Source organism: Megalobrama amblycephala, linkage group LG14 (assembly GCF_018812025.1).
Source record: "Megalobrama amblycephala isolate DHTTF-2021 linkage group LG14, ASM1881202v1, whole genome shotgun sequence".
NCBI classification, from domain to species: domain Eukaryota; kingdom Metazoa; phylum Chordata; class Actinopteri; order Cypriniformes; family Xenocyprididae; genus Megalobrama; species Megalobrama amblycephala.
The window spans coordinates 33175708-33188856 of NC_063057.1; the positions used below are offsets into that span (position 1 = coordinate 33175708).

A 13149-nucleotide genomic window follows, 5' to 3' on the forward strand; every position below is an offset into this window, starting at 1 on the left:
GTTCATGTTAGCGAGCCTAGCCTACAGCTCATTGATAAACACACAAACAGTCATGGTATATGCGTTAGCCCAAAACAGAAACGTATTGATAAAGCACTGCAGTTGTACACCAACGTATTGATCTATTCTTTATCATAACTCCAAGTATAACAACAACAAAAAACATTTGACACATTTCTAGAAAGTTGCGAGCGACACATATTGCTGTTATTTGTGCATGCTACAGAGGATGTGGTGATTCTGGCTCGAAATTTGGATGCCGAGACGTCACTGACATGTTCAGACTGAACCGAATAAAGGGTTTCAGTCCAGTAACGTTATTCTACTTGTTTGGGAACTGTTTTTGGTGTTACTGACACTGTATTAAACTGTTCAAGTCTTTCCTCTCAGTTCGAAGGCAGTTTGTGTCACTGGGTGGATGCAGATCCAAAGTTGGGGCAGTGCAATTTGGAGTTCCCCAGGGAACTGTTTTGAGTCCCTTGCTTTTTAGTATCTACATTTTTCCCCTGGGTCAACTTCTCAGATCCTTGGGTCTTATGTTTCATTTTTATGCAGACGACACCCAAATTTATATTCAGTTATGCTCATCGGTTCATCCCAACAAATTCACAAAGCTGATGCTGTAACCTTAATACTGGATGGCTCTGCTTTGGAGTTTCAAACTAAATGAAAAAAATTGGGGGTGATATTTGATGCAAATTTAACATTTGTTTATTTGTTTTGTTTTGGGGTTTTTTGTGCCCCCCCAAAATTTTTTAGCACCAGCCGTTACTGGTCCTACGCCTTCCCTATTCTACTTTACAGGAAAAAATTTAAGCTGATCAAACCCATGACCTTGGCATTGCTAGTGCCACACTCTAATCACTGAGCTACAGGAAATTATTTGATGACCAACCAAAACATTCTCCCTTTGCTTTCATACTTTCCCAACATGAGCTAAAGGCCTTTACAATAGGGTGTTTGTCTCCATTATAACCTTTTAAATTTGCCCAATAATTCATCATCAGTTGCTTGTATCTTAAATTCAGAGGTAATGATCTATACACTACACTTCCATACTCTATCACTGGTCTTATTAAAGCAACATATACATCTCTCAAGGATCTTTTACTAGCACTCTGAACCTGTTAAACATCTCATTATATTAAGAATCATCTTGCATTTTTCCACTATTTTCTTTATATGATCACTCCAAGTCAGTTTAGAGTCAAATATAACCCCGAAAACCGAAAGGAGTTTACCTGCTCTATTTGTCTCCCATACATCAATATATATATATATATATATATATATATATATATATATATATAAAGGGATATTATTAATGATATCATATATGTAATAATCATATTTCATAACATCACATTAAATAATGCTTCATTATTCATACCCATAGGTGATAAAGTTTCCAAACAAACAACTGGATCCGTAGTTCCTCGACCTTTCCTAAAACCATTCTGATGAGGAGATAACAATCCTTTACTTTCAAATTAAAACGTCAATCTCTCAACAATCATCCTTTCCATTATTTTCCCAACATGAGATGTAAGAGCAATTGGCCTGTAATTTGCTGGATTTGTTGGATCCTTTCCTGGTTTTATTACAGGACTAATAACTGCATCTTTCAAACTAATAGGTAATATACCAACCTTCCCATACTTTATTATACAAACCTAAAAGTTTACCTTGAGTTAAAATTCCTAGATGTTTTAACATAATATAACAGATCTGATCTTTCCCTGGTGAAGTTAATCTAGATTTATTTATAGCTCGTCTCATTTCTTGTAATGTAAAAGGAGCATCCATAGCATCCTTTGTACATTCCTGTCTCTGTAATGCTCCTAAATTAGCATCTCTAGTTTCATTTCTCCCTCGTTTACCTTCCTCTGATAGATTATTAGAATATGAATTTCGACAAGAGTCTTAGCTAATATTTCTACTGCTATACTTTCTCCAGCTTTTAAAACTGGATATTGCCAATCTCTCCTAATTCCCCTCATCTTTCTTATCATTCCCTATACCTCACCTAAAGGAGTTGTTCTGCCCATTTTATTACAATATTCTCTTCAACTATTTCTTTTTGCATCTCTCACCACTTTCTTTACTTGGGCTTGAGTCTTCTTGTACTCCACTAATCTTTGGAAATTATGAGTTCTTTTCAACATTTTAAAAGCTTTATTTCTTTCTTTAATAATTTTACTGCACTCCTCCGTCCACCAAGGAACTGGTTTCTTTTTCAATTTCCCTTTGCTTTTGGATATCGATGAATATGCTGCTTTTAACACAACTTCTCTTAATTTTTCATCTATCATCTATATATTGGTTTAGATCTATTTCACTACTTTTCCACCTCACATAAATATTCAAACTTACCCCATTTAGCCTTACTATAATATCCATTTAGCCTCTCTTTCCTCTATCCTTTTAACTCTGAACTTTTACCCGTGTGTACATCTATTCTTGTACCTCTTCCATCATCTTTTTAAATTTCTTTGTTCCCACTTTTTTCAAGAGTTTCCTCGTTTCTCACTAATTCTTCCACTTCTCTGACTAACGTCCATATGATCTTCACTATCAGTTTCATCTGAATCTCCACTCTGACCCAATCACAGCACAGTTTTGCCTACCCGCCGCTGTTATCACCGCTTTGCCGTGTTTCTCCATTACATCCAGAGAGGTTCCTTGTCTCCTCTTCATCAAAGTTCGAACAACAGTTGAATCGTTGTCATTACTTTCCAACTGCCTGGCAAAATATCACACGCCCTTCGTCACAAGTTGTCAGCCAGCAGCAAACAAACACGAGGTGCGGCGGGGCGCGCGTATGTGCGGGAATGAATGACGTGTCGCGGAGGGAGGGCATCTGAACTTGACAAAGCCAAAATTTCTATATATCCTATATCTATATTCTATTGTTAATATGTAATTCATTTTTCCAGGAGCTCATTGCTTCTGCCTTCAAGGAAATTGCTAACAGTGTTTGTAAATTAATTGCCTAAATTATTACATTATTAGCTAACTGCATTCTCTAAATTGTAATGTTGACATGCATTCTCTGTAAAGCTGCTTTGAAACGATATGTATCGTGAAAAGCGCTATACAAATAAATGTGAATTGAATTGACCTGATATAAAAGTTTTTTTTTTTCCAGTAAATATTTATTTTGTTAATTTGTTTGACAGGGAAGCTGTGCACAAACAGAAATATATATTCATTTATTTAAAAAAAAAAAAAAAAAAAAAAGAGAAAAAAAAAGTATCCCAGAAAAAAAGGGCACCTTCTCTCTCAAGAAAAAAAATGGCAGGTGCTCAAGCCCTCTTTTATGTCTATGTGTGCACATGCCTGGCTTAATTCATATGAATTATATTAACAATCTCTTTATGAACTTATTGAAGCATCATAGTTTTGGATGAATAGACTTAATGGAGGAACAGAAATCTCTCAGATTTCATTAAAATATTGTGTACTGGAACAACATGAGTGTGAGGAATTGATGACAGGATTTTCAGTTTCAGGTGAACAAACCCTTTAAATGTGACTTCCTGCTTCATTCTACTAGGAGTTTGTTAAAAAGATGCCTGGTGGTACTGGAGTCTGGATTGGTCTGACTGACAGTGATGTGGAGGGCAGATGGAAATGGGTTGATGGCAGCGCACTGACCTCTGGGTGAGAAATCACTGAATTAAACTGATTATTCTCTAATAAATGATCATATCTCACAGTCAGTATCATATCACACAGGAAGCAGCACTGAACATCTAATGCTGATCTGTTCTTTCAGGTTCTGGGCGTTTGGAGAACCAAGTGGATATAAAAGAGAGAACTGTGCTGTGTTATTTTCATCAGGGTGGCATGATTATCTCTGTAATGATGCTTTTAAATGTATCTGTGAGAAAAATATTTAAAAAATGAGCAATTAAATTAAATATATTTTAAATTATACTCATAACTACTACAATATGTGAAATGTGTTGTAACTGAGTCAAGTTTCTTAAAATTCTCATCATCATAGCTGTAAATAATGGCAGTAACTACTGGAATGAAGGGCCAAACCTGCAAAAACATTAAATAAATACATACATAAATATATGAAGAAATGTAAAATAAATAAATACATAAATAAATATACAAGGAAATGTGAAAAAATAAAATAAATGAGAATTTTTATTTCCTCATTTATTTATAATTTTATTTTTTTCCACATTTACTTCTTTTCATTTATTTATTAATGCATTTGTTTTTTATTACACTTATTAATGTACGTATGTATTTATGTCTACGTTTATTTATTTCCACATTTGTATGCTAATGAGGAGGGTGAACTCAGAGCAGCAGTGCTGAAGCTTTGAGGCCACAGTGACACCTTGTGGTGTGACTAAACGAAACACAAAAGGGTTGGACGTGTCTTTGCAAGAAGTCACATTTTAGAAACCCCGACCGGGCGATGTTTTTCAGCCATGTCCGGAATAAAGATGGTCACCCTATATACATAGCCTACAGTTAGGGTGATTTAAACTGTGATATAAGATTCACTCATTAAGTCATTCATTCCTTGTGTGACTTCCTGCAAAGGCAAACCTCTTGTGTTTCGTTTAGTCACACCACAAGGTGTCACTGTGGCCTCAAAGCTTCAGCACTGCTAAAACTGTGTTTTACCACTGCTAAAACTGGTAAAACACGCCCTCCTCATTAGCATACAAAGAAATGTATAAATAAATAAATAAATGCATAAATAAATAAATGAAAAAAAAAATAATCAAATGTGGAATGGAAAAAATACAATTATAAATAAATGAGGAAATAAAAGTATAGTCATTTAATTTTATTTTATTTTACATTTCCTTGTAAATGTATGTATTTGTGGGTTTTTTGACATTTGTGTGTGTGTGTGTGTGTATTGGGTCAACTTCAGCGTCATCTTAACAAGACAATCAAGGACGAGTAAATTGTGCAAGCTGCGCCCTTTGTTTAACTTTAGTTTATTTATTTATTTAGGTTTATCGCACCATATTGTATATTGTCTATGTATTTTAAACATCTGAATGGACTGAAAGGGAGCTGTAAATGTACAGTCATTTTGACCATAATGTGCCAAATCTAACTTGTATAAATATTACAGTAGTATAGAAAAATGATATTATACATTTATAGGTCAAAATCGAACTCCGAGCCTCCTGTACCCATTCTGTGACGTCAAACAACTTCCCTGTGCAAAGGATCATGGGGGCCCGAAGTGTCCATCAGTTGTAACCTTCAAAATCCTTCATCCCTCATTGGAGGGCGATTATATCTCCTTAAAGGTCCCGTTTTTCGTGTTTTTTTGAAGCTTTGATTGTGTTTATAGTGTGCAATATAACATGTGTTCATGTTTTGCGTGTAAAAAAACACAGTATTTTTCACATAATTTACTTATCTGTATACCGCTGTTTCCACTGTCATAAAAACGGGCTGATGACTTCCTTGTTCTATGAAGTCCCTCCTTCAGAAATACGTAACGAGTTCTGATTGTGCCAGCGGTTCCTGTGTTGTGATTCGATAGCAGTTTAGCGCATCCTTGCCCGGAAAGGTCACGCCTCTTACCATAACGTGGAGATGCACGCGCTCAGTGTTATTGTAAACATGTCTTTAATTTTACCCTATCAATTTGAACCGGAATCAGACCCGGTGATTGGACTGCGGGATGAAAATAACAGCATTTCGACGACATGGCGACAAACACACTCTACAAACGCAACTCTTGTGTATTCCTGTGGGCGGAGGTTTAGTCAAAAAACTGTTTTAGTGACGTCATTAAAGGAGGAAGTAGAGGGATGTAGTCCAAACTGGCCGTTCGATGTAGGCGACTTCTGTTAAATAAAATATCTCGCTTGGCATTGAACTTTGAGCTTTAAAATTTTACAGATTTTATTTATACTCTAACAACAACATTACACACTAACTAAAGTTTGAAACATGGGATCACGAAGAACGGGACCTTTAAGAACGCACCGTGAGAAGTGCAAAACCAAAATGGGCGTTTACCAATCAGTGGCCAATTTCAAACTACAATTGGTGTTTTTCAACCATTTTTCAACAGACTTGCTAAAATTATGAAGGTTCACCCCTAAACCAAAACCCCAGTGGATTAGAGCAAATCAGGTAAACCACAGCAATGAATGAGGCATGATGCTGTAAGTCTGCAGTGCTTTGAAATTTTGCATGTGTCATTCTCACCTCACTCTAACCATACCACATGAATTTGGTCAAAGCGCCAACTATTGGTTGGAAAGTATTAAAGCATTAAATCATCATTATTTACAGTATTTATGATTTTTCAGCTAGTTTGCCCTAATAATCCTAACAGGTCTTTGATTGCTCACTGTTGCAGTTGGTCTGATGCTCCCAGGCCATGTATAGTCATGACTTGTGCCTTCTTTGTGGTTGGCCCCATAATTGCTGCTTGCAGCGATAAATTTATATTACTATATATTTATTTATATTTATTTTATTTTTATATTTATTCATATATATAATACTATATATTTATATTATGTATTATACTTTTGCCTATATAATTTTCTGTCATTTCAAAACACATGGTAACTAGTAAAAAATACATTAAAAAATCACATCTCTCCATTCATAACATTTAAAAAATATATATTTTTCAAAATGCTGTCCAGCATCAAAACGCATTTAACTGCCATCTCAGGAATAAAGTCCAACAGAACTATAACTCATAACTTTAAGACTGAACAACCTCAACTGTATGAATCGAGATGATACTGAACTTCACATCTCAAACGCCACTGTGTTACGCAGCACGATTGAACTTCAGGAAGAGGTTTGTACATTCATGTTTGTTTGAGCTTCTGTTTTTGTTCACTGATCAATGTTTACATGATAGTAAATTAAATCTTTTTATCATTAAAAGCGATCAAGTCTCTTCAGGAAATTTGGACTAAAGCACTCTATTATTATTTTTCCAATCTCTTTATGATCTTTTAGAAGCATCAAAGTGGTAGTTGCAAAGGCATTGGAGACAAACATCTCTCAGTTTTTATCAAAAAGATTTTAATTTGTGTTCCAAAGATGAATGAAAGTCTTAAGAGTCTAGAGGGTGAGTAATTAATGACAGAATTCTCATTTTGGGGTGAACTCACCCTTTAAGCAATAACTAAAATGGAAATGACAATCATAAGATTTCTTACCTCATGTTCAGTAAAAAGTGCTGGCCAGCGATCCAACATTGTTCTGATCGGTGGCTCTGTTTCCACTATTTCTTTTCTTCGTAAGGGAAATGTTTGGTCCATCTTTTGGGCTACTAGGGTCTTGTTTGGTGTTTTCTTTTGCATCTCTTCAACAAGTAGTTTTCAAGATTTATTTTGTACCTTTCCCTAAGGGAAATTTGGAAGGTAATTTCTTTCATCTCTTCATGGTTTTTTATGTTCTGTTTTGGAGGCAGTCCTTCAGGAGAGTACTTGCCCCTTCTTCCCCCATTAACTGTGACATCAGGCATCCAGCTTTACGAAGTTTTGACCGGTAAATGCCCATTTTAAATATTAAGACACCCATAACACCATAACACATTGATGATGCTTGCTGATAAGAGCTGTGGCAACTTCAGCAAAATCTTCTTCAGTAGGGTACGCTTTAAATGAGTACATGTACTCTGCCAACTTTTGTAGTATGTTCATGCTTCATGTCTCTAGAAACAGTTAGATAAGTTCGAATCCATGTTGGTTCATTCTGTAGAAGAAAACACTTAGCATGTTAGGTTTACAATCATTTTCTCATGTTCAACATAAAATATACCGTTTTAATGTCACAAAGTTTTCCTCTGACTCTGTAAGCTGAGAGAGGGAAAACATTGTTGAATTCAGACATTTCAGTGACTGACTGGGGACTTAAATGAATTTGTCTGCAGACAAACACAACACGAGCGCTAATAACTACAAGTCTTGTAATCTGTCTGTCTGACATCTGGGAGACCATAGCACGAACCAGCTGAAACAATCATGTCCGGCACATACTTTATCCCATCCACTCAGACTGAGGATGCTACCAGAACTGCTGCAAATCCATCAGGAAATGATGAAACAACAACAGCTTTCAGGTGGTTTGAAAAAAGCTAAGTGGAAACCCATCAGTCTTTGGTGTCTTACTTGCCAGTGTCGAGACAAGCATTTTTGAAGTTTTGTGTTGGATGAACAATCTTCTTGAAGAATTTGTGTTTCCCCTCAAAGCACATGGTCCAAACATCTATTAATGGTCCAAAAGTCCTAGTTAGTTTGGGATAATGCTCTAGGTAGTGATGTTTGGATCGAAGGTCTTGTAGAGGGAAACAACGTCTTCTCCCTTCTTTTTCAGGGGAGGGCAGTTCAATGCACTTTTTACTGAACAATGTTTTCTCCCTTCTTATCATGCCTTACTAGACTCTACATCAGTAAGGTAAACAAACTACTTCACATTGAAGTAAAGTCAACAGAAAATAATAATTTAACACACTTGTTAGATATCCAGTGTTAGTATCAGTTCTGGCAGGTCACCTCAGTCAAGCTTGCATCAGGTGACTCCCAGGTGACTCGCGTCAAACTATAGGAATATGACACCTATCACAGCATTCGTATATAAGCTCCTCAGTGTCATCAGCAGCTATCGTATTTCTCAGGAGCAAATTACCCTCCTCCATCCCCAGCTCCTCCTCTTGTCTGTCAGGATTTGGCTTATGATTCCCCTGAATCAGACTAATTCTTGAAATATGTGTATGTTAAATTATGACATTAATGATATCTGCATATGTTGGTTCTGTTCTGTTCCCCTAGGGGGGGTTATTGCTGCTCTCCATGTTCTTATCCATGCTAGGCTGCAGGGAGTTCTTGCCCAGAATAGAACCATTCCGCCAGTACAAACTCTGTAAACTCCGTCAGGACCACTATCGTCAAATATGATTGATAATGCATAGTGTAATGCTGATCTGTAGTTTCAGCTTCTGGTGGTGTGGAGAGCCAAACTGATATATAAAGAGAACTGTGCTTGTCCCTCATTCATCCAGATGGGCTGATTATCAATGCATTAGCCTTTTTCCCCCAATATGTTTATTGTCCTTTTCTTATTTTATAAACACACATCAGCTAGGCATTTAATAGCCTATGAAACACCAGAACAAGTACACAATCATACTGTCACTTTATGTGAGAGAATGGCATTCTGTGTAATATGTGGAATAACATACCTGCAGCGTTTCCACAAGACTAGTACTGCTTTACAGGCAGTTGACCTAGATTCATATACTGCTGTTAATTTGGTCGCTCGTTGAGGGATTATGTAGCCAGTCTTCAAGAAGAATTTGACAAGTTTGAGAGTGATGCAAAAAACATGTCTCCATCGTTGTCCCAATCAGTCTACAAAGTGGACATGCAGAGACACAGGAAAAGGAAAAAACAAGTGGATGAATCCACTGAACCTGATTGAGCGGTCAGGACATGACAAATTCAAAACAACTGTTTTTATCGCCATCATATACCGTCTCATTGCTGAGCTGGATAGGAGGTATCACTCCTACAGAGATATTCAGCAGACATTTGGCTTTTTGAGCGAGATCCCATCCATCCCCCTACAAGATCTTCGCACAGGAGCAGCTAATCTGCAGAAGAAATATGCAGGTGATCTAGAGGAGGATTTTGTGGATGAAATTGGACAATTCAGACAATTTATCAAAGAAAACAAGGGCACTGCTGCCAACTTATAAGAACAAGGAAACTCCAATCAGTGTTTCCAAATGTTGATATTACACTCCAGCTATTTATTACTTTGCCTGTAACCAACGGCAGCAGGGAGCGCTCTTTTTCAAAACTGGGACTAATTAAAAATAGACTGAGATCCACAATGAGCCAAAACCGACTGAATCACCTGTCTCTCATGTCCATTGAAAATGACGTTCTGCGCATTTTTTTTTTTTTACTGGTTTCATTAAGGATTTCTCTGTCAAAAAATCTAGAAAGAAAAAATTCTAAAGGTTAGGAATATGCAACAAAATGTACATATTTGCATATGTGCTGCTGCTGTTTTTATGTCTGTTTTATACACAGTTTAGTGTATTGCACAGTGGTTTGTGTCTGAGTAATGAATTGTGATTTTGCACTGATGCAGATGTTGTAGCCTACCTGTTGCTTTATAAAGCTGAAAGCGGTTACTAGCTTGCAGTTGAACTGTGAATGCAGGGAATTCTGTTGCTTTGCTGTTTATATTTACATATTTCATTTGTAACTGTTTTGTGGCTGTGGTGGCAGAGGGTAATATATGCTATTCTTTCCACTTACATCTCATTGTTTCTTGATCATAATTAAAGGGCTGCTTCTAAGCACTGGGCCTTGTGCTTGTTTGTAATGTTCAATTTCTCATTTTACCACTTGAAGGAATGTAGAGGAAACACTGTAATATTGGCTGTCTCAATGTGTGTGTATGTTACATCAGTTTCAGCTGTGTCTTGTTTAAACCATGTAATATTAGGTGCGTTCACGCGGCCTCGTAATTCCTGTAGTTACAAGATTCTAGCTTGTAAAAAGCGGTCACGTCCTCATAGAGCTCGTAATATACAGCTTGTAAGCTGGGAGTTTTCTGAAAGCTCACGGATGTACCATGTGGCCGCTGTACCACCTGACTGCTGTAGATTGATAGGCGATGATAGTGGTGCCATGGAAACACATAATTCCCAGTCCAAGGATGTGAACAGCTCCAAATATAACGTCACGTGTCTCAAGATTCTGGTAAATACAAGGTGGCGTGAACGCAGCATAACTCTATTTGTCTATTTATACTCCTCTAGGCTTTGTATCAGTATGAAGTCTTGTGTTTGAGTTTTCTCACACAAAGAGCAGCCTAGGGGCTCCTGACCACCTTAATCCTCCCCTGCGTTCACACAACAGCAGAATACAGACATCAGTCCTTTTTTAGACATGGTTCTGTTCACACCATCTGTATATGAAACTAAAGTGACTTCCTTTCAGGACTACAAATGAATGTTGTGAGTAAATTCATTAAACAGGGAGAGTGATGGCGAGATGAAGCCTCCTGAATCATTGAAGCTTTTCAGCCAAGTGGTTCACAAAAGGGTTCATTTCTCGAGGCTTCATTTGCTCACAATACCACCTGGTGGTCAAAGAGTGTAAAACAAGCAGATACATTACAGATGACCTGATGTGATCTGTGATACAATTTATTTTGCTGCAGTTAAGGCTTAGAAATAATGGTGAAATTAAAAAAAAAAATCAATTTCCCCAAAGACTAATATATTTTATTTGAATGTAATGTGTATTTTCTGGTTGTATATAATGATTGTATAACATAACGGTGTAATAAACGTATTGGCTTCAAATGAATGGGGCTATCAAATGTGTGTAAATAAATTATTTGGTCATGTTAGGCAGGATGGGCAATATTATTATTCTAAAACCACACATTCTGAGGGGATCCCATGGATTTATATATCTGTCAAAATGTTGCGACAAGATTCGAACCGCATCCTGAACCAGTCAGACAGAAGTGAGGCTTCGAACGTCATCGATCTAAAGCGATACAAGCCTCGATACGCACTTCACTTAAAGCTTCTGGGATTTCTCGACACACGCTCCGAAGCCTCGGCACAGATCGTAACATCACTAGTCTAAATATGCAAGAAACAAGCAGGAACACTGTAATAATGAGAAGCAACTTGCCCTAGCAATGTCAAGCAACCAGCAAAAATACTCTAGAAACCAGAAAAAAAAACCTTCTCTTTATTACTTCTGTTAGTGTTATCTCCTTGGCATAGAGTTGATCAGGTTGTTGATTGTGGCCTGTGGGATGTTGGTTCCACTCCTCTTCAATGGCTGTGTGAAGTTGCTGGATATTGGCAGGAACTGGAACACGCTGTCGTATACGCTGATCCAGAGCATCCCAAACATGCTCAATGGGTGACATGTCCGGTGAGTATGCTGGCCATACAAGAACTGGGATGTTTTCAGCTTCCAGGAATTGTGTACAGATCCTTGCAACATGGGGCCGTGCATTATCATGCTGCAACATGAGGTGATGGTCGTGGATGAACGGCACAACAATGGGCCTCAGGATCTGGTCATGGTATCTCTGTGCATTCAAAATGCCATCAATAAAATGCACCTGTGTTCGTTGTCCATAACATACGCCTGCCCATACCATAATCCCACCGCCACCATGGGCCACTCGATCCACAACACTGACAATCAGCAAACCGCTCACCCACACAACGCCATACACGCTGTCTGCCATCTACCCTGTACAGTGAAAACCAGATTCATCTGTGAGGAGAACACCTCTCCAAAGTGCCAGACGCCATCGAATGTGAGCATTCAAACATTCACTGATGCTCCAGAAGGAAACATGATGCATTAACAGGGCTCTCAAGTTTTGGAGACAGGCAAGAGTGACATCTTTTACCTGACACCTTTGGAAGACAGATGCAATGATTAATGCATCCACAGTGTTTCCCACAGGATTTTGTGAGACTGTAGTGGGTGGACATCGGTTCCTCTAGGGGGTCCGGGGCATGCTCCCCCCGTAGGAAAATTTTGTACATTTTAAATTTAAATGCATTAATCTAGTGCATTCTAAGAGCAAAATTAAGTGACTAGATCAATGAAGAAATTTGTTCTCTTGTAAACAATTTTGTGCTCTAAAAGTAAAAGAATGCACTAAACACACCACTTCATTATAGATAAAAATAAAAAATGAATAAAAATATATAATCATAAGCTGACCAATAAATAAATAAGTAAACTAGGTGAGTATATAATTCAGCAGCAAAAAGTATTCTAGCCTAATTCTTGGAAGAAAAAAAAAAGCTATGGAATGGCTTCAGTTGACTTTGAATATAGTACACGAAAACTTAATTGGTGCTAGTCTACTTATTTTGCTCTATGACTCCCACTTTTGCCATATAAAGGAGCGCAATTATCAGACGGTAATTTAAATATCGCGTCATATCCGTATTCATATTTTGCGACTGTGGCGGGACCAATTAGAATGTGGCGAGCCACCACAGTCTAGTCAATGTATGGGAAACACTGATCCATGGCCAGGATATAAAATGTGACATGATTTTAAAAGTGACCTATAACATCGACGATGCAATACACTTTAATTTATTTAGTGCTA

At 37.4% G+C, this 13149-nt stretch overlaps 1 protein-coding gene across 1 annotated transcript in view; it reads left to right on the forward strand.

Moving 5' to 3' along the window:
* The window catches only part of LOC125244435 (CD209 antigen-like protein B), a 39460-nt gene extending 35427 nt beyond the window's left edge, over positions 1–4033 (forward strand). Inside the window, exons 6-7 of the mRNA XM_048154520.1 lie at positions 3557–3663; positions 3779–4033. Coding sequence (XP_048010477.1) covers positions 3557–3663; positions 3779–3902 — 231 coding nt within the window. The 3' untranslated portion in view covers positions 3903–4033. The remainder of the gene's footprint in view (positions 1–3556; positions 3664–3778) is intronic.
* The last annotated feature ends 9116 nt before the right edge of the window (positions 4034–13149 follow it).